Below are 25,904 nucleotides of genomic sequence, written 5' to 3' on the forward strand. Positions count from 1 at the left end.
ATCATATAGACCCCTCAAAATGACTTCAAATGAGATGTGGTCCCTAAAAAAAAATGGTGTTGTAAAAATGAGAAATTGCTGGTCAACTTTAAACCCTTATAACTCCCTAACAAAAAAAAATTTTGGTTCCAAAATTGTGCTGATGTAAAGTAAACATGTGGGAAATGTTACTTATTAAGTATTTTGTGGGACATATATCTGTGATTTAATTGCATAAAAATTCAAAGTTGGAAAATTGCGAAATTTTCATAATTTTCGCCAAATTTCCATTTTTTTCACAAATAAACGCAAGTACTATCAAAGAATTTTTACCATTGTCATGAAGTACAATATGTCACGAGAAAACAATGTCAGAATCACTGGAATCCATTGAAGCGTTCCAGAGTTATAACCTCATAAAGGGACAGTGGTCAGAATTGTAAAAATTGGCCCGGTCATTAACGTGCAAACCACCCTTGGGGGTAAAGGGGTTAATACAGCGCGATATAGCAGAAAGCCGGTAATTCAATTACCGGCTTTTGCTTTCTCCTTCCTAAACCCGACATGATATGAGACCTGGTTTACATACAGTAAACCATCTCATATCACCATTTTTTTTGCATATTCCACACTACTAATGTTAGTAGTGTGTATATGTTTTTAGCCAGGGGGGGGCCAACAACCATGGACCCTCTCCAGGCTATTAATATCTGCCCTCAGTGACTGGCTTTACTACTCTGGCGGAGAAAATTGTGCGGGAGCCCACGCCAATTTTTTCCGCCATTTAACCCCTTATTTTACTAGCTAGAACGGCCAAATTTTGCATATACACACTACTAAAGGTACCTTCACACATAATGATATTGTTAACGATATTGTTGCTTTTTGTGACGTAGCAACGATATCGTTAATAAAATCGTTATGTGTGACAGCGACCAACGATCAGGCCCCTGCTGGGAGATCGTTGGTCGCTGAAGAAAGTCCAGAACTTTATTTCGTCGCTGGATCTCCCGTGGACATCGCTGGATCGGCGTGTGTGACACCGATCCAGCGATGTCTTCACTGGTAACCAGGGTAAACATCGGGTAACTAAGCGCAGGGCCGCGCTTAGTAACCCGATGTTTACCCTGGTTACCATCCTAAAAGTAAAAAAACAAACAGTACATACTTACCTAACGCTGTCTGTCCTCCAGTGCTGTGCTCTGCACTCCTCCTGCTCTGGCTGTGAGCGTCGGTCAGCCGGAAAGCAGAGCGGTGACGTCACCGCTGTGCTTTCCGGCCGCTGTGCTCACAGCCAGACCAGAGAAGCAGAGCGCCGGGGACAGACAGCGTTAGGTAAGTATGTACTGTTTGTTTTTTTACTTTTAGGATGGTAACCAGGGTAAACATCGGGTTACTAAGCGCGGCCCTGCGCTTAGTTACCCGATGTTTACCCTGGTTACCGGCATCGTTGGTCGCTGGAGAGCTCTGTGTGACAGCTCTCCAGCGACCAAACAGCGACGCTGCAGCGATCCGGATCGTTGTCGGTATCGCTGCAGCGTCGCTTAATGTGAAGGGGCCTTAACATTAGTAGTGTGGAATATGCAAAAAAAATGGGGATATGAGATGGTTTACTGTATGTAAACCATGTCTCATATCATGTCGGGTTTAGGAAGGAGAAAGCAAAAGCCGGTAATTGAATTACCGGCTTTTCTCTCTAACAGCGCTGCGTATTCCTCGCAAGTCACACTGCTGGTCCGTGTGTAATCCGTAATTTTGGGGCTTCCATTGACTTTCATTGACGTTTTATTTGCGCAATACGGTGACAAACGCAGCATGCTGCGATTTTCTACGGCCGTAGAAAGCCGTATAATACGGATCAGTTTATTACGGCAGATAGGAGCAGGGGCATAGAGAATAATTGTGCCGTATTTTTTGCGAGTTTTACGGACGTAGTTTCTGCGCTCTTACGTCCGTAAAACTCGCAAGTGTGACGCCGGCCTTAGGGTGACTGTCTGAATCCCACTAAAAATGAGATTCAGACAGTTCCCGATTGTGATATAGACTGCTGTGACATGAACAGAGTTCAAATGAACTCAGCTTGGTTTGCTTTCTTAACATGTACATTTGTTTAAAGGGACTCTGTCACCTGAATTTGGCGGGACTGGTTTTGGGTCATATGGGCGGAGTTTTTGGGTGTTTGATTCACCCTTTCCTTACCCGCTGGCTGCATGCTGGCTGCAATATTGGATTGAAGTTCATTCTCTGTCCTCCATAGTACACGCCTGCGCAAAGCAATCTTGCCTTGTGCAGGCGTGTACTATGGAGGACAGAAAATGAACTTCAATCCAATATTGCAGCCAGCATGGAAAGGAAAGGGTGAATCAAACACCCAAAAACTCCGCCCATATGACCCAAAACCAGTCCCGCCAAATTCAGGTGACAGGTTCCCTTTAAGGGCTTATTCACACATTAGTATTTGATCAGTATTTTGCATCAGTATTTGTATGCGAAAACCAGAAATGGAGCTTGCGGAAATAAAATGATAATAGAAAATTGCAACCTCTTCTGTGTCTTGGAGACTCTCCTGGCTTTGGCATAAAAATACTGATAAAATACTGATCAAAAACACTGATGTGTGAATAAAGCCTAAATGGCATAGAAATGAATCTGGGTAGGATGGGCATGAAAACCCCAAAGGTCACAACTTTTCTAAGTGTTTTATTCTAGAATTCTGGGAAAAACACTGATGAATCAGGGTCTTTATGTCTCAGATCTCAAGAGGCTTCTCCATGCCCCAATCCTCTAGGCTGATACACACATGGAGGGAGATTTATCAGACAATTTGAATGGGCAGAGAGAAGCCTCTTGCTATGTGCACACACTGCGGATTTTGCTGCGGATCCGCAGCGGATTGGCTTATTCCTCAGCATGTCAATTCTTTGTGCGGATTCCACAGCCGTTTACACCTGCTCCTCAATAGGAATCCGCAGGTGTAAAGCCGCAGGTAGAATCTGCACAAAAACCACGGTAAATCCGCAGTGAGGATTTCCTGCTGATTTACCAAAATCAGCGTGGAAAAATCCGCACACCATTCCGCAGTTTAAATCACTGTTTAAATCAGACGATTGGTATCTATGGTTTTAAGGCCTGTCCCACAAGTCCAGATAATTCCGGTACCGGAAAAATTGGTACCGGAGTTATCCATGTCCGTGTGCTTACCTGGCACATCAGTGTGGCACACGTGTGGCAGCCGTGTGCCGTCCGTGTGCTGACTGGGTACCACACACACACTAGAGATAAGCGCTGTCCCCTGCTTTGGGTGCTGAATCCAGAATTCATTTCTTCTCTCCAGCAGCGTTCGCTGGAGAGAAGGAATGAAAAATCATTGGGTTTTTTTGTGTGTTTAAAATAAAGTTCCCGGTAATCTCCCCCTTCCCTCCCCCTGTGCGCCCGCCCGCTGGCATTAAAATACTTACCCGGCTCCCTCGGCGCTTCCATCCTCAGCGTCGCAGCTCTTCCTGTATGAGTGGTCACATGGTGCCGCACATTACAGTGATGAATATGAGGCTCCACCCCTATGGGCGCACAGGGGGAGGGAAGGGGGAGATTACCGGGAACTTTATTTTAAACACACAAAAAAAAACCAATGATTTTTCATTCCTTCTCTCCAGCGAACGCTGCTGGAGAGAAGAAATGAATGGGGCTTCAGCACCACAAGCTGGGGGGACAGCGCTTACTGTAGCGCTGTCTCCTGCACCGCACACGGACTGCACACGGACAGCATCCATGTGCGGTACGTGTTTTACACGGATCCATTGACTTTAATGGGTCCGTGTGATCCGTGCGCTCCCACGAACACTGACATGTCTCCGTGTTTTCCAAACGGACACACGGTCCGTGAAAACACGCTGACATGTGCAGAGACACATTGATTTTAATGTGTCTACGTGAGTCAGTGTCTCCGGTACGTGAGGAAACTGTCACCTCACGTACCGGAGCCACTGACGTGTGAAACCGGCCTTACAGATAGCACTTGTACCCATGTTATTCCATGGGGTCATGCACATGGAGATGTGCAGCATGCACAATTTGCCTCCAAAAATCAGACGGCACTGGCCTATGTGGATCCGTGCAAAAAAAATCGGTCCGATTTTCATGGACTAACATAATAGAGAAGGTGGAGAAGTGTTTTTTTCTCTCCATGTCTGGGAAAATTGGATCCCACACTTATCAGAGTTTGATTAGAGTCTGATCAGCATAAGTGGGCCATTTTTCTTTATTTAACCCCTTACCGACATCAAGCGTAATAGTATGCCGATGTTGATAGCCCTTTGATGTGGGTTCCGTCGGTGAGCCCACATCTTTTCCAGGACGTGTCAGCTGTTTTGAACAGCTGACATGTGCCTGCAATAGCCGCAGGTGAAATCGAGATCCACCCGCAGCTATTAACTAGTTAAATGCCGCTGTCAAACTCTGACAGCGGTATTTAAATGGCGCTTCCAGAAATGCACACATCGGTGACTTGCGTCACGTTATCGCGGGTCACCAGTGTGTCAGCATGACAACCCGAAGTCTCCTGGAGACCTCTATGGTTGTCAGTGCCGTATTGCTGTGAGCGCCACCCAGTGGTCGGCGCTCATAGCAAGTCAGCAATTCTACTACATACAGGCAATCTGACCATCGCCTCTATGTAGTAGAGCCAATCGGGCTACGGCAGCTTCTTGTTTTTAAAAATATAAAAAAATTAAAAATATATAAAAGTTCAAATCATTTTTTTATTTTAACAAAGTTCGACATTTTTTTTCACCACTTAGATAAAAAAAAAACTAGACATGTTTGGTGTCTACGAACTCGTAATATAAACATAAGGATGAATGACCTCGGGGAGATCGAAACATCCAACACCGCGGAGACACCATGGATACCATGTTTTGGCATAGGTGGTTTTCCTTCTTGGATGCTGCCCTTTCCGTGGTTGTTCCTTCCCCGTGAAAGACCTGGCTATTTATTGCTTGCGTTGAGAAACACGTGATTGTGTCTCCGCGGCTTTTCTACATGCATATGAACTCGTAATGACCTGGAGAATCATACTGGCAGGTCAGTTTTAGCATTTAGTGAACCTAGTAAAAACAAACAAACAAAAAACAAGTGTGGGATTGCACTTTTTCATAATTTCACCGCATTTGGAATTTTTTTCCTGTTTTTTAGTACAAAACATGGTAAAACCAATGGTCTGGTTCAAAAGTACAACTCGTTCCACAAAAAACAAGCCCTCACATGGCCATATTAATGGAAAAATAAAAAAGTTATGGCTCTGGGAAGAAGGGGAGCGAAAAACGAAAACACAAAACCAAAAAAGCTCCAGGAGTTAAGGGGTTACTTTTACCCTCCCAAGATAACTTTTCATCCCATGTAAAACCATATTACAGCACAATACCAAAATTTGCTCTGCTACATCTTATTAAAAGTAAGCAAATGTATACGGTAAGCAATGGTAAAATATAACTGAATATTTTAAAAAATGTAAACAGAAGAATAATTAAAAATTACATGCATTTTTCAACAATGGCTGACGCTATGTGCACACGTTGCGGATTTGCCTGCAGATCCGCAGCGGATTGGCCGCTGCGGATTCGCAGCAGTTTTCCATGCATTGTACAGTACCATGTAAACCTACGAAAAACCAAATCCACAGTGCCCATGCTGTGGAAAATACTGCACGGAAACGCTGTGTTGTATTTTCCGCAGCATGTCAATTCTTTGTGCGGATTCCACAGGGTTTTACACCTGCTCATCAATAGGAATTTGCAGGTGTAAAACCGCAGGTGAAATCCACAGTAAATTCACACAAGAATCTGCAACGTGAGCACATAGCCTGAGGCCTCAAAAGATGTCTGTTTTTTCACATGTATTCAGAGCCACGGACCTACTAGTAAAGCCACGTTCACACGTTCAGTATTTGATCAGTATTATGCATCAATATTTATAAGCCAAAATCAAGATAGGAACAATCAGAGGAAAAGTATAAGGGTATGTTTCCACGTGGCGTATTCCTTCAGGATTTGCTGTGGATTGGACGCTGCATACATCCGCAGCGTCCAAATGTTACAGCATAGTGGAGGGGATTTTATTCAATCCCGTCTACACTATGTGCGCACGGCCGCATCCGACGGCCCAGCGTATACGCACATGCGGCGTGTCTTTCTAGACCACAGCATGTCTATTTATCTTGCGGAGACGCTCCGTCTCCACAAGATAAATAGCCCACTCTATGGATAGGATGTGGTGATTCTGCATGTGTTCAATGAACACATGTGAAGTCACCGCACGTACAAAGGGCGCGGTGCTTTGGGCGGGACGGGGTATCCGCTGCGTCAAAAGCGCTATGTTTCCTGACCGTGGAAACATAGCCTACGGGCTCATACTCATCTGCGAGAAAAACGGACAAGTGTAACCCGATAAAAAAAACTGGATTCCACCCTGACCAATGTTAATCTATGAGTCAATGCTCATCTGCTATTTTTTCTCAGCTCAGGCTGAAAAAAAAAATTGCAGCATGCTGCAATTGTCCTCATATCGCAGATGAGACTCGCCAATGCAAGTTAATGGGTGTGATTAAAAAATTGCAAGGCATTTGGACAATAATGCCAAACCCATGTCCAAACATTTCATCAGCCGCGTACGTAAAATCACAGCGTGGCCCAAGAGAATAGAATAGATAGATATAAATATGTCAGTAACATACGGTATATAATTAGTACAGTGCTTGTGTATCTTATTGTACATGTTTTTAATTCATAAATGATTAATTTTCTTAAAAAATTGGCGACATTTTGTTAACTAGCTAAGGGAAAGCGAACAGCTGAGGGCAGATGTTTATAGCTTGGGAAGGGGATAATAAACCACTCCAAAAAATGACATAGGTTCCCCTTATAATTAATAACTAGCAACATGGACAGCACTAGGAGCAATATTATTCATATGGCTGTTCAGATAACAGACAATGTCCATGTGAAAAAAATCACAGCAAAAAAGTAAGAGTAAAAAAGTGAGTAAAAAGGCGTGGATCACACAAGGAACCCATCTGTGTAAGGCCTGTCCCACACGTCCAGATAATTCCGGTACCGGAAAAATCGGTACCGGAATTATCCGTGTCCGTGTGCTCACGTGGCACCTCAGTGTGGCACACATGCGGCATCCGTGTGCCGCCCGTGTGCCGCCTGAGGACCACACGGACCGTGCAGGAGAAACAGTGCTACACTAAGCGCTGTCCCCTCTGCGTGGTGCTGAAGCCGGCATTCATCTCTTCTCCCCCGCAGGAGAGAAGAGATGAAAGATCAAGTTTTTGTTATTTTTTGTTAAAAATAAAGTTTGCTGGTGATCTCCCGGCTCCCATCCCCCGTGCGCCACCCGGCCCCTTGCATAAAAATACTCACCTAGCTCCCGTGATGTCTCATCTCTCCTCTCAGCGCTGGCAGCTTCTCCTGTATGAGCGGTCACGTGGTGCTGCTTATTACAGTGATGAATATGCGGCTCCACCCCTATGGGAGGTGGAGCCGCATATTCATCACTGTAATGTGTGGCACCACGTGACCGCTCATACAGGAAGAGCTGCGACGCTGAGAGGATGGAAGCGCCGAGGGAGCTGAGTAAGTATTTTAATGCCAGCGGGAGGGCGCACAGGGGGTGGGAGGGGGGAGATTACCGGGAACTTGATTTTAAAAACAAAAAAAATTTTTTAAAAATGATTTTTCATTCCTACTCTCCAGCGAACGCTGCTGGAGAGAAGAAATGAATGGGGCTTCAGCACCACAAGCTGGGGGGACAGCGCTTACAGTAGCGCTGTCTCCTGCACGGCACACGGACTGCACACGGACAGCATCCGTGTGCGGTACGTGTTTTACATGGACCCATTGACTTTAATGGGTCCGTGTGATCCGTGCGTTCCCACAAACACTGACATGTCTCCGTGTTTTCCAAATGGACACACGGTCCGTGAAAACACGCTGATATGTGCAGAGACACATTGATTTTAATGTGCCTACGTGAGTCAGTGTCTCCGGCACGTGAGGAAACTGTCACCTCACGTACCAGAGCCACTGACATGTGAAACTGGCCTAATATCCAGTTTGTATGGATACGTTACCATTATTAACCTAGGAAATTGTATTTTGTCATTTAAATTTTACAACCTGCTGTTGAAAAAAAAAACGGTAGCCAGATGGTTGCCACACAAGTGAAAAATAATCTTTTTTATAATTTTTTTTTTTCTGGTTGAAAATCGAATGATTTTTATTCGCTAATGTGAACTTAGTCTGGTAGGAAGGAAAAGTTGTGGAATTTTTTTTTATGTACGAGAAAATCACTGAGTATAAATACAGACCCAACATACACTGATGAAAATATAATCCAGAACAGTGCTAAAAATTGGAAAGTTTTTTTTATCACAAACAAAACAAAAAACTGATATCGAAATGGGATTTGGGTATTTGCGCCGATGGTGCCATAGGCTATATCAGTGCATCTTGTTGTCCATCTCCAGTAGGCATACATGCCTCAAATAATGCATAACAAAGCATACGTTCACTCTGTTGGTACCATTATAGTCCAAACTCCATTTTGCTGGGGGTTCGGACCTAAGCCCCAACGGGAGCTACGAATGGGTGCCAAAACGCAATGTGAAAGCACCCTTACTTCTTTTTGACAACAGAAAACAATTGCTATTAGAATTCTCACTGGTATTTGATTAAAGTTAAGGTACTGTCACACTCAGCAACTTTGCAACGAGAACGACAACAATCCATGACTTTGCAGCGTCCTGGATAGCGATCTCGTTGTGTTTGACACGCAGCAGCAATCCGGATCCCGCTGTGCCATCGCTGGTCGGAGCTAGAAGTCCAGAACTTTATTTCGTCGCCAGGTCGGCGTGTATCGTCATGTTTGACAGCAAAAGCAACGACGCCAGCAACGTTTTACATGGAGCTAATAACCAGCGAGAACGATATGTGAGTCACCGTTACGTCACTTGATCGTTCCTGCATCGTTCTGGAGTTGCTGTGTTTGACGTCTCTACAGCGACCTAAACAGCGACGCTCCAGCGATCTAGTTTAGGTTGGCTCGTTGTCTATATCGCTGCAGCGTCACTGAGTGTAACGGTACCTTTAGGCTGCCGTCACACTAGCAGTATTAGATCAGTATTTTACATCAGGATGTGTAAAGGCCCCGTCACACATAGCGACGCTGCAGCGATACCGACAACGATCCGGATCGCTGCAGCGTCGCTGTTTGGTCGCTGGAGAGCTGTCACACAGACAGCTCTCCAGCGACCAACGATCCCGAGGTCCCCGGTAACCAGGGTAAACATCGGGTAACTAAGCGCAGGGCCGCGCTTAGTAACCCGATGTTTACCCTGGTTACCATCCTAAAAAGTAAAAAAACAAACGCTACATACTTACCTACCGCTGTCTGTCCTCGGCGCTCTGCTTCTCTGGTCTGGCTGTGAGCGCCGGGCAGCCAGAAAGCAGAGCGGTGACGTCACCGCTCTGCTTTCCGGCTGACCGACGCTCACAGCCAGAGCAGGAGGAGAGCAGAGCACAGCGCTGGAGGACAGACAGCGGTAGGTAAGTATGTACTGTTTGTTTTTTTACTTTTAGGATGGTAACCAGGGTAAACATCGGGTTACTAAGCGCGGCCCTGCGCTTAGTTACCCGATGTTTACCCTGGTTACCAGCAAAGACATCGCTGAATTGGTGTCACACACGCCGATTCAGCGATGTCTACGGGGAGTCCAGCGACGAAATAAAGTTCTGGACTTTCTTCCCCGACCAGCGATCTCCCAGCAGGGGCCTGATCGCTGCTGCCTGTCACACTGGACGATATCGCTAGCGAGGACGCTGCAACGTCACGGATCGCTAGCGATATCGTCTAGTGTGACAGTACCTTAAGCCAAAACCAGGAGTGGGTGATAAATGCAGAAGCGGTGACGTGTTTCTATTATACTTTTCCTCTATTTGCTCCACTCCTGGTTTTGGCTTACAAATACTGATGTAAAATACTGACCAAATACTGCCAGTGTGACGGCAGCCTAGGGTAAGACCAGTCTTCATATGGTGATTTACATGTAGGTCAATATGGGTGTTAGGGTCTGTTCATACTGAATTTGTTTTTTTAGGTGAAGATTGGAGAAATCTGAGGTTATGTGCACACATTGCCGATTTTGCTGCGGATCCGCAGCGGATTGGCCGCTGTGGATTCGCAACAGTTTTGTATGTGGTTTACAGTAACATGTAAACCTATGGAAAACCAAATCCGCAGTGCCCTTACTGCGGAAAATACAGTGCAGAAATGTGGCGTTGTATTTTCCGCAGCATGTCAATTCTTTGTGCAGATTCCGCAGTGTTTTACACCTGCTCCTCAATACGAATCCGCAAGTGAAATCCGCAGAAAAAACGCAGGAAATATGCAGGTAATCCGCCAGGGAAACGCAATGCGGATTTTACAAAAACGGTGCAGAAAAATCCGCACACGAATCCGCAACGTGGGCACATAGCCTTATGGTTTTCAAAAGCACTCTGCCCAGAAATCCACAATGTTTTTCAACTCTGCTGCTGGAAAAACGCCCGATGTAAAGAGCAACTCAGTTTTCAATTGAAATGAATACGATGTGGGCCTTTAGTGACAACTGTAATGGCAGTATTATTGGTTGTCACTTATATTTGTTAGAAAAGCTAACTGGGATATTGCTTTATGACAGAATTACTTATACTTATCAGCTTTTTATTTTGTTTGGAAATCATTACTAATAATATTATTTGCTCATTTTTCTAATTTCAGTCCGTGAAACTACCAGGAGGCTCGATCTACTATTTGGATTTGGATGTGATTGAGACAGATTGCCATGTCTTGAGTGGGAAGTCATGGGAAGAATGCGCCCATGACATACCACTCCATGAAACTGTACGTATTATCATAAATACCACCAGGGAGGCAGTCACAATTTAGATGAAGTGATAAGAGCTACTTATTGATTGATTTATTATGCATTGCTTATATAGCACCATCATATTCCACTGCACTTTACATAAATTATCATCACTGTCCCCATTGGGGCTCACAATATAAATTCCCTATCAGTATGTCTTTGGAGTGCGGGAGGAAACCCACACAACACACAGAGAACATATAAACTTCTTTGCTGATGTTGTAGGATTTAAACCCAGGACCCCAGCGCTGCAAGGCTACAGTGCTAACCACTGAGCCCCATCATGCTGCCAGAGTAAAACAAAAAAACCATAGAACACCACATACAAGCCCTAAAAGGGAAGCGGTCGTCAAAAAATTACCTACGGTTTAAATCAGATTTTTAGGTTTGGGGTTTTTTTTGGCAATGTCTTTTTTGTTTCCCAATCTGAATAAAAAATAAAAACACATTTTTGGATTTTATCATACGTGCCCCAAAAATGTCCTAGTTCAAATATTCCATGGGGCTTAATTTTTGCCATTTTTATATTGCTTGTTTTGCTGATATTGGAGGATAATATATTGTTTTACAATCACAAAGGATATCTAAAAACATTTTAAATTGCATTCTCCTTTCCATAGGAATAATTTTTATATTTTGAAATTTTTTTTCAATAAGGCGGGGCTATAAACAGCAATAAAGTTTTACATTTTTCAGTTTTATTTTATTTATTTATTTTTCTATTTTATTTTTGCTTTTTTATTTATGTATTCCATTTATTTTACACACTGTGCCACCATAAGGTCTTAAATATATTAAAACATTATTTTTATTGCTAATTTACCATGTAACTTGGACTGGTTTATTAGTCCTAGTTATAGGTGAATTTCAGCCTCTTGCCTGCAAAGCAGTGCTGACTAGGTCTTCTAGCAGCTACCAGCAGCTCCTACCTCCTCCCTGTTCCCAGTGATCACATGTTCAATGGGTCCAGAGGAGGAAGCACTGTCAGTGGATTCTAATCTGTATACACAAGCACTTGGTCTCCGCTGTTTATACAGTGATTCAAAACATAAACATGGTAATAAATAAATGGTCTAGAAGTAGTCAAAGAGTAACCATTGTTTAAATTTCTGCCAACGTCAGAAATTCTGCCGCTACAATCTCATTTAAAAGGACTCTTACAATTTAAAGAGTAACTGTTGCTTTAATTTTTATTTCATAGATCAATGGTACATATGAAAATCAGCAACTTTGTAATATATCTTATCAGATATATTATCTGATAGAGAAAGATAAGTATATCATAGGGCTTCTAAAGGTACCTTCACACTAAACGACGCTGCAGCGATCCAGACAACGATCCGGATCGTTGCAGCGTCGCTGTTTGGTCGCTGGAGAGCTGTCACACAGACAGCTCTCCAGCGACCAACAATGCCGGTAACCAGGGTAAACATCGGGTTACTAAGCGCAGGGCCGCGCTTAGTAACCCGATGTTTACCCTGGTTACCATCGTAAAAGTAAAAAAAACAAACGCTACATACTTACCTACCACTGTCTGTCCCCGGCGCTGTGCTTCTCTGCTCTGGCTGTGAGCGCCGGGCAGCCGGAAAGCACAGCGGTGACGTCACCGCTCTGCTTTCCGGCCGCTGTGCTTACACAGGGCAGAGAAGCAGAGCGCCGGGGACAGACAGCGGTAGGTAAGTATGTAGTGGTTGTTTTTTTTACGTTTACGCTGGTAATCAGGGTAAACATCGGGTTACTAAGCGCGGCCCTGCGCTTAGTAACCCAATGTTTACCCTGGTTACCAGCGAAGACATCGCTGAATCGGTGTCACACACGCCGATTCAGCGATGTCAGCGGGAGAGCCAGCGACCAAATAAAGTTCTGGCCCTCTAGCCCCGACCAACGACATCACAGCAGGATTCTGATCACTGCTGCGTGTCACACTAAACGATATTGCTAGCCAGGACGCTGCAACGTCACGGATCGCTAGCGATATCGTTTAGTGTGAAGGTACCTCACGCTGAAGGCACAGCACTTAAAAGCAGCAATCAGAGGAGAGTAAAGCTTCATGTGAGCTCAGTCATGCATGGTGACGACTGAGTCTGCTGATGCTTTGAAGTGCCATGCCTTCAGCTGACAAGTCAGCCTTGTGATATACTTTCCAATGATCAACACATCACAGGGCCTGTGAGCTGAAAGGACAGCTCTTTAAAACAGTATCCAAGTAGAGAGAAGAGTGAAGTCTGATCTGAGCATGCTCAGGCTGCTGTCACTCACCGAGTCATAATTTTAAGATTTAGGTAAAGAAGCTGCGGAGACACCATCACGTGTTTCTCGACGCAAGCAGTGAATAGCCAGGCCTTTCCCCGGGAAGGAACAACCACGGGAAGGGCAGCATCCTATGAAGGAAAGCCACCTATGCCAAGCATGGTATCCATCCACAGACAGCTGTTTCGGGGTGTTTGCCCCTCATCAGTGTGGAGTAGGAATCTGGCTATTAGGAGCAGTGCCTAGTAAAAAGGCTATAAAGGCACAGATGATTGGCCTCGGGGAGACCAAAACATCCAACACTGCGGAGACACCATCACGTGTTTCTCAACGCAGTGATTCCAGAACACTGCCCCCATCCCTTATGGGAAATATGCAGATGCAGGTAAAGAAGCTGCGGAGACACCATCACGTGTTTCTCGACGCAAGCAGTGAATAGCCAGGCCTTTCCCCGGGAAGGAACAACCACGGGAAGGGCAGCATCCTATGAAGGAAAGCCACCTATGCCAAGCATGGTATCCATCCACAGACAGCTGTTTCGGGGTGTTTGCCCCTCATCAGTGTGGAGTAGGAATCTGGCTATTAGGAGCAGTGCCTAGTAAAAAGGCTATAAAGGCACAGATGATTGGCCTCGGGGAGACCAAAACATCCAACACTGCGGAGACACCATCACGTGTTTCTCAACGCAGTGATTCCAGAACACTGCCCCCATCCCTTATGGGAAATATGCAGATGCAGGTAAAGAAGCTGCGGAGACACCATCACGTGTTTCTCGACGTGTTTCTCGGGGTTTTTACTAGGCACTGCTCCTAATAGCCAGATTCCTACTCCACACTGATGAGGGGCAAACACCCCGAAACAGCTGTCTGTGGATGGATACCATGCTTGGCATAGGTGGCTTTCCTTCATAGGATGCTGCCCTTCCCGTGGTTGTTCCTTCCCGGGGAAAGGCCTGGCTATTCACTGCTTGCGTCGAGAAACACGTGATGGTGTCTCCGCAGCTTCTTTACCTGCATCTGCATATTTCCCATAAGGGATGGGGGCAGTGTTCTGGAATCACTGCGTTGAGAAACACGTGATGGTGTCTCCGCAGTGTTGGATGTTTTGGTCTCCCCGAGGCCAATCATCTGTGCCTTTATAATTTTAAGATTTATCATTTTAAAATATTTAGAAAATCATGCATAATCTCCTTTATACTTTACAAATACTTGCTACTTTGTGTTGGTATGTCATGTACAATCCAAATAAAATACATTTACGTTTGTGAGTGTAACATGAAAAAATTTGAAAAGGTTTGTGGGGGGTATGAATACTTTTTCAAGGCAGTGAATATCTAGAATAAATGGGCTATTGAAAATGCAGCAAAATGTACAACACACCCTGCACGTTCCTAAATAATCCAATCCCATTTGTATAAAAATGTGTATAATAACCAAAAACTTTATTTGTTTTGTGCTCCAGGTATTTGGTCACTGTAAAGCCATCATTTTCATAGCTAAGCCATGGAGAATTCTGAAACTTATGAATTACAACTGCACCATTAGTCCAGGTAAGAGCATCATGAGATAACATATAGGCATGGTTTTGGTTACATGCACGAGGATGTTGGCTGTAATTGCCAATCAATATTGACCCTATTATTATTATTAGTTCCTCTTAGATCATTTGTTCACATATGTCCAGACTGCCCTTCCCTGGTCAGCGATATCAGCCCTAAAATTCAAGAGAAGGCTGATCTGGTAACCCAACAGTTTAATCAAGACAGCAACGAGACAAATTATTTCAAGGTGGATCATATCGAAAGAGTGAGAACTCAGGTAAAACAGAGATACATAAAGCTGTGCATGAATTGAACCCACCAGTCACGGATGTTGTCAACTGTTTACATGTGACTTCATGTATTGTTGCTATTTTTTTCCTAGTCCTTTTATAGTAATCAACAAAAAACAGCAGAAACAAATCAACATCCGAAAGTCCACATATAAATATTCCATAAAGGAGTTGTCAGGTCATCTTCTAAAAGTCTGTAGTCATGCTATGTGTACCGCATGGTGTCAGGATTCTCCAGCATTGCTGCTGAGATCGGGCGGTCACTTGGCCGCAAGTATGTGATGAATTGAGCAAGTCTAGCCTGAATGTGGTAGGAAGTATGGACAATGCATACTTATGGTCACAAGACCACCCGCCATCGGCAGCAATACCGGATAATCCAAACAGCGTGTGGTGCAGGCTACATTCCCACAATATACTTTTGGTGAGTTTTTGATGTTGTAGATTCTGCACCTATTAAAGGGGTTTAAACACAAGCAAAAGTTGATGTTAATCAATAGACCTTGGAATAATTATAAGTTCCACAATTGGGTATGCTTAAAAAAAATGTTCCTGTGCTGAGATAATCTTAATAATGTGCCCCTGCTGTGTACTGTGTAATGGCTGTGTCTTACTGCACGGGGGAATGATCACAGCAGATGCTCTGTATACTCGAAGTGATGACTGAACCGGTGCCGCCCCCGCCCCTATGACTGAATACCGAATGCTGGCGGGGAGAACAAAGATCATTTTCTCTCCACTGCATGCAGGCGCCAGACAGTATCATAGCGCAGTTATCCTTCAGATTGACCCCATATCTACAAGTTCACAGCGTTATCCCTGAACACAGGTTCCCTTTAAGTCTAATACTATTATTGATGAGTATTCCATTCAATTTATGGTAAACGCAGCTATGATACATAACAAAGAGTAATGGACATCACATTATGGCTGCATTTCTGATGATGATCATTTTTCCTTCTCATTTCTTTACAGTATGTGTTCGGACAATCTTACTTCTTCTCCTTCATCATAAAGGAAACTGAGTGTTTGAAAACAGACACTAATGTAAATCTTGCCGATTGCAAGTTCCTTAAAGACTCGGAGGCAGTAAGTTGTACTATTTCAAATTCCTCAAATTCTTCATTGAAGTTCAGCATTTTTTTTATTTAATATAAAAGTACAAGATGCACAAGAGTTTTTCAAGTTCATCATAATTAACAGTATTAAGCCACTGCGTCTACGGTTCTCAACGTTGCCAAATTCTTGGTGCTTCTTTAAAGAGCTTGAACAGCACATCTTGAAACCCACAGTGTTGCCTGGAAGAGACCTTGGGATGCAGCACAATTACACTGTGACGTTTTGCTTTGCTTAATCTTTCCATTGTGTATGAGTTGTGTGACATTAAACTGTCTTCCACAACCTCACCTTTGTAGCTGAATTTGGCTGTTCCTGGCTCAGTTTTACACTTATTATACAGTTGTTTGTGTTTCAATTCAATTGAATCTGTCATCAGGTTTTTCCTATCTGAAAGCGGCATAATATGGGCAAGAAAGCCTTATACCAGTGATGTATCACTTACTGGACTGCTTGGTGCAGTTTTGGCATAATACTTATTTTGTCTGATGTAGATGTAGCAGTGCTAAGTCTTCTGCTCTATGTATAACCTGTATAACCTTGTAAGGTGCACTGGGTGGCAGTCATGGTCGAGGGGCTGGCACCCCACAAATATATCGTGTCCAAGTCCCAGTGTGCTATCTTGTGTAGGGTGCTTGCCAGCCGTAAGCCTCCGCTGTCTTCAGTTCTGCATACTAAAGAACAGCCGCATACATACAACTCAAGGGACAATTGACAGTTTACTTGAGAGTTGAAGAACATCAGATTGTATCATGCCGTATCGAGCACAGCACCCTCCATTTCTAGTTTCAGTAGCACAGTACATTTCCTGCTTTATATTCATTTCTGCCTGGACTATCCCTACTGTAGCAGTTCCTGTCAGCCCCAGAGATTTTTCATCAGGCTACACAGTATTGTCAAGACCTTTCCCTCACATGTTCTCACGTCCAACTTCCTCTGTATGGAAGGGTTGTCGGTGTTCTCAATAGCCACTGACTGGAGCCTTGAGCTCCGGATATTGTAGAAATATCCACAGGGAGTTTGGTAAGGCCTCATACCACCCAGCGCAACTTGTACTTGCTTCTGCTAGCAGCCCACTGCACTTTGAACTCGCCCTAGCAACTGTCTCCAATGAACTCTCCTCACTAGCTGACTAAACCAGGAAGTGGTTGCCATTTACTGGCCCTAACCCCTCCCTCTTTGGGATGGACCAATCATGAACTGTCTCTTTACTCTGTCTGCCCCAGCAGTCTTGTTGCTGGGCAAACTTAACCTTTCTCCTGCTTAAATTCAATCCCAATCTTCTAACACTAAGCATATTATACTTACAATGCCTATCACTGTCTAACCTGCTCCATGTCCTGAACTCTAAACTATATCCTATACTTTCCGTACACCTGAGCTGAGTGCATGTTACTCACAATAGGCACTACCTTTACAATACTAACACAGCAGCTTCAGTACCTTACAAAGCTATACATTAGTTATACTTCATTATTGAAAAAAACGCATGACGCCATTTACATTTCATATGGCACAATAAAACGCAGTAAAACCACATAAAACTATTCTCATAATATTATCATATGAAGCCGTTTTCAGGGGCAGGGCAGTCCACACCCTTACAACCTCACCCTCACACCTGACTGGCAGCTTGCTTTGGCAATTGCTCACAACTCATATTGTCCAATCAGTGGTGGGGGCATGGTTACACAGATTAGCCTGACTGCTCTGCACAAGAGATGTAGTTCTCTAGTGATAATCTCCTGCTGATAAAACATTGATTGTAGTGAAACTACAGCACACAGCCTAATAAGTGACATCCCTAAAAGCAGGCTGTCTTGTGCCACATTATGCTGCTCTCAGATTAAATAGCAAAAAGCTGCTAACAGATTCTCTTTATTGTATGTTTTTCTATCTACATCTTAAAATGATGGTCATTATCGCCTACTAGCTATTAGCTATATTTGGTTCCTCATACACCAGACTACAACCTTACTTTGTGCAAGTGTACCTAACAGAATTGTTGTTTTGAAGGCGAAGGGTGGTCACACCTAATATTGAGTTGATTTATGATAATCTTTTATTCATTCACTTTACATTTTGTTAATTAACCCCTTAGCGACCGCCGATACGCCTTTTAACGGCGGCCGCTAAGGGTACTTAAACCACAGCGCCGTTAATTAACGGCGCTGTGGAAAAAGGGAATAGCGCCCCCCTGAGGCCGATTTTCTCCGGGGTCTCGGCTGACGGGGGTAGCCGAGACCCCAGAGAACATGATTCGGGGGGTTTTTAACCCACCCCGCATTTGCGATCGCCTGTAATTAACCGTTTACCGGCGATCGCAAAAAAAAAAAAAAAAAGCGATCTCTTTTTAATTTCTCTGTCCTCCGATGTGATCGCACATCGGAGGACAGAGAAAAGGGGTCCCAGGTGGCCCCCCAATACTCACCTAGCTCCCCCGGTGCTCCTCGTGTCTCCCGGTGGGCGCCGCCATCTTCAAATTGGCGGGCGCATGCGCAGTGCGCCCGCCGGCCGGCACCGGGAGAATCTTTGGGGTCTCGGCTGCCGGGGGTAGCCGAGACCCCAAAGAGCATGATCGGGGTCGGTATTACCGACCCCTGTTTTGCGATCGCCGGTAATTAACTGTTTACCGGCGACCGCAAAAAAAAAAAAAAAAAGTAAAGTGTAATTCTCTGTCCTCTGATGTGATCGCACATCAGAGGACAGAGAAATAGGGGGATTCGGGGACCCTAGCATACTCACCTAGGTCCCTGGATCCTCTTGCTGCTCCTCCTGGCCGCCGGCAGAAGAACATGGCGGACGCATGCCCAGTGCGCCCGCCATCTGTCTCCATCTGCCGGCCGGCAGGAGAACAGCAGTTGGGGCTAAAATTAGGGTTAGGGTTAGGGGTAGGGGTAGGGTTAGGGGTAGGGTTAGGGGTAGGGTTAGGGGTAGGGGTAGGGTTAGGGGTAGGGGTAGGGTTAGGAGTAGGGGTAGGGTTAGGGGTAGGGGTAGGGTTAGGGGTAGGGGTAGGGTTAGGGGTAGGGTTAGGGGTAGGGCTAGGGCTAGGGTTAGGGCTAGGGTTGGGGCTAAATTTAGGGTTAGGGTTGGGGCTAAATTTAGGGTTAGGGTTGGGGCTAAACTTAGGGTTAGGCTTCTTTCACACTTACGTCGGTACGGGGCCGTTGCAATGCGTCGGCCCGACATACCGACGCACGTTGTGAAAATTGTGCACAACGTGGGCAGCAGCTGTAGTTTTTCAACACATCCGCTGCCCAATCTATGTCCTGGGGAGGAGGGGGCGGAGTTACGGCCACGCATGTGCGGTCAGAAATGGCGGATGCGACGTACAAAAAAACGTTTCATTGAACGTTTTTTTGTGCCGACGCTCCGCCAAAACACAACTGATCAAGTGCACGACGGACGCGACGTGTGGCCATCCGTCACGATCCGTCGGCAATACAAGTCTATGGGCAAAAAACGCATCCTGCGGGCACATTTGCAGGATCCGTTTCTTGTCCAAAACGACGGATTGCGACGGAATGCCAAACGACGCAAGTGTGAAAGTAGCCTTAGGGCTAGGGTTAGGGTTGGGGCTAAAGTTAGGGCTAGGGTTGGGGCTAAAGTTAGGGTTAGAGCTGGGATTAGGCTTAGGGTTTGGATTAGGGTTGGTATTAGGGTTAGGGTTGGCATTAGGGTTACGCTTGGGATTAGGGTTAGGTTTGGGATTAGGGTTAAGGTTAGGGTTGTGATTAGGGGTGTATTGGGATTAGGGTTAGGTTTGAGGTTAGGGTTGAGATTAGGATTAGGGGTGTGTTGGATTTAGGGTTTTGATTAGGGTTATGGTTAGGGTTGACATTAGGGTTGTTTTGGGGTTAGGGTTGTGATTATGGTTAGGGTTAGTGATTAGGATTATGGATCAGGTTGGGATTAGGGTTAGGGGTGTGTTGGGGTTAGGGTTGGAGCTAGAATTGGGGGGTTTCCACTGTTTAGGTACATCAGGGGGTCTCCAAACACGACAGCCAATTTTGCGCTCAAAAAGTCAAATGGTGCTCCCTCCCTTCTGAGCTCTGCCGTGCGCCCAAACAGTGGGTTACCCCCACATATTGGGCATCAGCGTACTCGGGATAAATTGGGCAACAACTTCTCGGGTCCAATTTCTCTTGTTACCCTTGTGAAAATAAAAACTTGGGGGCTACAAAATCTTTTTTGTGAAAAAAATTTTTTTTTTATTTTCACGACTCTGCATTCTAAACTTCTGTGAAGCACTTGGGCATTCAAAGTTCTCACCACACATCTAGATAAGTTCCTTGGGGGGTCTAGTTTCCAAAATGGGGTCACTTGTGGGGGGTTACTACAGTTTAGGTACATCAGGGGCTCTGCAATCGCAACATAATGCCCACAGACCATTCTATCAAAGTCTGCATTCCAAAAAGGCGCTCCTTCCCTTCCGAGCTCTGCCGTGCGCCCAAACAGTGGTTTACCCCCACATATGGTGCATCAGCGTACTCGGGATAAATTGGACAACAACTATTGCAGTCCAATTTCTCCTGTTACCCTTGTGAAAATAAAAACTTGGGGGCTACAATATCTTTTCTGTGGAAAAAAAAAATATTTTTTATTTTCACGACTCTGCATTCTAAACATCTGTGAAGCACTTGGGCATTCAAAGTTCTCACCACACATCTAGATAAGTTCCTTGGGGGGTCTAGTTTCCAAAATGGGGTCACTTGTGGAGGGTTTCTACTGGTTAGGTACATCAGGGGCTCTGCAAACGCAACATAATACCCGCAGACCATTCTATCAAAGTCTGCATTCCAAAACGGCGCTCCTTCCTTCCGAGCTCTGCCGTGCGCCCAAACAGTGGTTTACCCCCACATATGGGGTACCAGCATACTCAGGACAAATTGGACAACAACTTTTGGGGTCCAATTTCTCTTGTTACCCTTGTGAAAATAAAAACTTGGGGGCTAAAAAATCTTTTTTGTGGATAAAAAAAATATTTTTTATTTTCACGGCTCTGCATTATAAACTTCTGTGAAGCACTTGGGCATTCAAGGTTCTCACCACACATCTAGAAAAGTTCCATGGGGGGTCTAGTTTCCAAAATGGGGTCACTTGTGAGGGATTTCTACTGTTTAGGCACATCAGGGGCTCTCCAAACGCGACATGGCGTCCGATCTCAATTCCAGCCAATTCTACATTGAAAAAGTAAAACGGCACTCTTTCTCTTCCAAGCTCTGCGGTGCGCCCAAACAGTGGTTTACCCCCACATATTGGGTATCGACGTACTCAGGAGAAATTGCACAACAACTTTAGTGGTCTAATTTCTCCTGTTACCCTTGTGAAAATAAAAATTTGTGGGCAAAAAGATCATTTTTGTAGAAAAAATGCAATTTTGTTTTTTCACGGCTCTACGTTATTAACTTCTGTGAAGCACATGGGGGTTCAAAGTGCTCGCCACACATCTAGATAAGTTCCTTAAGGGGTCTAGTTTCCAAAATGGTGTCACTTGTGGGGAGTTTCCACTGTTTAGGCACATCAGGGGCTCTCTAAACGTGACATGGCGTCCGATCTTAATTCCAGCCAATTCTGCATTGAAAAAGTCAAACGGCGCTCCTTCACTTCTAAGTTCTGCGGTGCGCCCTAACAGTGGTTTACCCACACATATGGGGTATTGGATTATTCAGGAGAAATTGCATAACAAAATTTATGGTTACATTTCTGTTTTTACACTTGTGAAAATAAAAAAAATGGTTCTGAATTAAGATGTTTGCAAAAAAAAGTTAAATGTTCATTTTTTCCTTCCACATTGTTTCAGTTCTTGTGAAGCACGTAAAGGGTTAATAAACTTCTTGAATGTGGTTTTGAGAACCTTGAGGGGTGTAGTTTTTAGAATGGTGTCACACTTCATTATTTTCTATCATATAGACCCCTCAAAATGACTTCAAATGTGATGTGGTCCCTAAAAAAAAATGGTGTTGTAACAATGAGAAATTGCTGGTCAACTTTTAACCCTTATAACTCCCTAACAAAAAAAAAATTTTGTTTCCATAATTGTGCTGATGTAAAGTAGACATGTGGAAAATGTTATTTATTAACTATTTTTCGTGACATATCTCTCTGATTGAAGGGCATAAAAATACAAAGTTTGAAAATTGCAAAATTTTAAAAATTTTCGCCATATTTCCGTTTTTTTCATAAATAATCGCAAGTAATATCGAAGAAATGTTACCACTAACATGAAGTACAATATGTCACGAAAAAACAATCTCAGAATCAGCGGGATCCGTTGAAGCGTTCCAGAGTTATAACCTCATAAAGTGACAGTGGTCAGAATTGCAAAAATTGGCTCGGTCATTAAGTACCAAATTGGCTCTGTCACTAAGGGGTTAATTAAGAAATAGCTATTAGCACTTTTATAAATTTTATTTTTATTTTTTTTCCACAACTGTCTAAAACTTTTGCATCGTCCTTTTTTTTTTCTACTTTGTACTATGCTTGTTTTCCACTTTTCAAACAGCCAGCTTAACTTGGGTAACTTGGGTGTTCTTTTCCACAGGAGGTTGGTTTCTGTAAAGGTAACTCTTACAACACACCTGAGCGCAAAGAAGAGGTGAAGGGATCCTGTGACATCTACGACCCACAGGTGAGCTGCAGAAATACTATGAGTTCAATTACATTTTGAGCTAGACACTTTCTTTATCACCTCTTGTGCAATAAGTTTGCATCTTTTAATGTTTACACACTAGTCTAGGTCAGCTTCTTCAAAATGGGCAGAGTATCAGCGGGATGTCCAAAAAAAGAGAAAAAAATCCAGCTTCCAAAAACTTACAAATTTATTCAGGATAAAAGGCAAAGTCCAGTCCAATCCAATAAATTACATAGTGAAGAATTTATTGGATTGGACTGGACTTTGCCTTTTATCCTGAATAAATTTGTAAGTTTTTGGAAGCTGGATTTTTTTCCCTTTTTTGGATTGCTTGCTCACGTGATGACTACACGTTATCCGTGCTTCCCCACAACACATGCCGACAGGTGAGCTGGTATATATTTTTTTCTTTTTTCTGCTATCAGCGGGATGGGGAGTGACCAAGCCCACCCATCTAATTTATCAAAATTTGGCACTTTAGTAGTGTAGATTTTGCCAGAAATGTCACTGACTGAAGGACCACTTCTAGTGGCGGTGCTCGGCATTTGTAGAGTGCGCCTAATTCTTAAATAACTTGGCCATCTTACCAAAATAGACACATCTTAATCCAGCAGTTCTGTTCATTAAAGGGACTCTGTCACCTGAATTTGGCGGGACTGGTTTTGGGTCATATGGGCGGAGTTTTCGGGTGTTTGATTCACCCTTTCCTTACCCGCTGGCTGCATGCTGGCTGCAATATTGGATTGAAGTTCATTCTCTGTCCTCCATAGTACATGCCTGTGCAAAGCAATCTTGCCTTGTGCAGGCATGTACTATGGAGGACAGAGAATGAACTTCAATCCAATATTGCAGCCAGCATGCAGCCAGCGGGTAAGGAAAGAGTGAATCAAACACCCGAAAACTCCGCCCATATGACCCAAAACCAGTCCCGCCAAATTCAGGTGACAGGTTCCCTTTAAGACTGGTGCGTACAATGCTTGATGGATCGGGCCTTTTGTGTTTTAATTCCTCACTTTTTTAAGAGCTTTGATTCCTGTCAATTACTGGAATATTCTTGTTTACCTACAGAGGCTTAAAAAACTGTCTAGCCGTACACAGCGTAACAAATTAACTAAAGAGAGAATTCTGATACAGTTATCAGAATCAGCAATTGGAAGGTATTCATGAAAAAACAGTATGGCGTTCCAGCTACTCGAAATCCAAGATGTATTTTTTGAAAATCATTAAAAATAGATGGCAGAAGAGGTTCACATATTAAGGAATGCGCCAAAGCGTTTCAAACGCTCAAGGCGTCCTTTATCAAATCAAATGTATGAGTCAATATTCACCGCACACTCTCTTGAATATATGCAACAAGGTGTATTTATTGACGAGACATCAGTAGAAATAAAGCACAATAACACAAAAAGCGACCAAATAAACTAAAATGACGTTTCGATCCTTCCGGATCTTAATCATAGAGTTGCTTTTTTTTCCAAAGGAATGGTCTTAAAGAGAAAGTGTGGTCAAAGGAGTCCGAAAGGGGTACGTAGATGCTGTAAGGTGAGGTTAGGTGCCTATCAAAGGCAATAATAGCCCAAAAGATGAGGGACCTAGTGCTTAGCTTGAGATGAGCGGCGCTCCTGCGCCTAGCTGTTGCGATGACGCCAGCAGCAGTACTGCAGTTGATAAGTTATTTTGATGAAAATAAAAACTCATTATCCCCCAAACGATGACTGCTCCTGCAGTCTAGGCTGCCATAATAAGTGCTATGTAATGTATGCAGAAATGCTGTCTCTACTGGATTTGGTGGTAACCTGATTGCTACATACATGCCAGTGCTCGGGTAAAGCGGAAAGACAGCTTTCATGTGCACAGTGTTTTTCAATTGGAACAAACTTTTTAATAAACAATATGAATATCTTTCTCCTTTTTAGCCTGATAAAGATGATCATGGTCATAGACACAGGCAATGTGGTCATGGACCAGACAGCTCCAAACCTGGAAAGCAGCAAGAAAAACCTGATGCCCCAAAGGCAGATGAGACAGAAGTAAAACAGGAAGGTGCTGGAGAGTCAGGACAAGGCAAAGATGCATCTGGCAACTGTGAGCATCATAGGCATGGGCACTGCCCACACCATGGATGCCGACATCATCACCATCACCATCCTCACCATCATCAAAGGCACCGTCCTCACCATCATCACCATCACCATCATCATGATCATGATCACAAAAATGGTAATCACAGTCATGATCCATCACATCATCATCATCATCGTCATCATCATCACAATCATACCTCTTCTGATGATGGCAGCTCATCCGAAGAAAATGCTGAAACAAAAGATTTTAAGAAAAGATCAAAGGGGTCAGTTCAGTTTCACTTTCTTTCTGATGATGAAAACAGTGTGCCAGTTCCCTCTATTGTCCGCCTACCTCCCCCACCACAACACCCTGGAAAACCACAACACCCTGGAAAACCACAACACCCTGGAAAATTTGGAAAGTATGACAGTGTTGAATTTCCAAGTGAACATTCAAAACTGAGTACATGCCCTGGGGAACCACTGGTAGCGCTACACCAAATCATTAAGGATCTTCTTTTTGCATAACTTAGAGCACAAATATGTCTGCAAGAATCCAGAGCAGAGGAAATGTTAAAATGAGTGAAAATAAAAATTGGTGAAATAAATAGCATCCTTTGTCACTCTCTTTTGTATAACAGCCTAATCTGAATATCGTTAACATAAGTGTCAACATTACTTTATTTTTAGGTCCCATGTACACAGAGTCCATAGTTTTTTCATGCAACGAAAGAGGCAGTTTCATGCTACAAAGCTATAGGCACTCTGTCCTGCCATATAGTGTCTACTTTAACAGATAATGAGATATTCTCCCCTATAATCTGTGCAAAGCAGGAGATTATCTCCATAATACAGCATCAGAGTATGGCATGACTAATTTGCAAGAAAAGCCTCCACAAAAGACATTAAAAGCACACAATTCTGAATTTTTCTATTTGAATACTGCACCCATCTCTGTGAAACATTTTACAGCATCTGGTCAGGTGACTGATGATCACCACACAAATAACGCACATGTGGCCATTGCAGTTAATCACCGGGCTCAGCGGTGATGCCGCAGTAGTTG

General features: G+C 43.9%; 1 protein-coding gene across 1 annotated transcript in view; it reads left to right on the top strand.

Annotated features, from left to right (window-relative positions):
* The window catches only part of LOC138638157 (fetuin-B-like), a 32,820-nt gene extending 7,370 nt beyond the window's left edge, over nt 1-25,450 (top strand). Inside the window, exons 2-7 of the mRNA XM_069727228.1 lie at nt 10,795-10,917; nt 14,654-14,741; nt 14,843-15,009; nt 15,998-16,111; nt 22,683-22,769; nt 24,689-25,450. Coding sequence (XP_069583329.1) covers nt 10,795-10,917; nt 14,654-14,741; nt 14,843-15,009; nt 15,998-16,111; nt 22,683-22,769; nt 24,689-25,366 — 1,257 coding nt within the window. The 3' untranslated portion in view covers nt 25,367-25,450. The remainder of the gene's footprint in view (nt 1-10,794; nt 10,918-14,653; nt 14,742-14,842; nt 15,010-15,997; nt 16,112-22,682; nt 22,770-24,688) is intronic.
* Nucleotides 25,451-25,904: the final 454 nt, after the last annotated feature.

Source organism: Ranitomeya imitator, chromosome 5 (assembly GCF_032444005.1).
Source record: "Ranitomeya imitator isolate aRanImi1 chromosome 5, aRanImi1.pri, whole genome shotgun sequence".
In the NCBI taxonomy this organism is placed as follows: domain Eukaryota; kingdom Metazoa; phylum Chordata; class Amphibia; order Anura; family Dendrobatidae; genus Ranitomeya; species Ranitomeya imitator.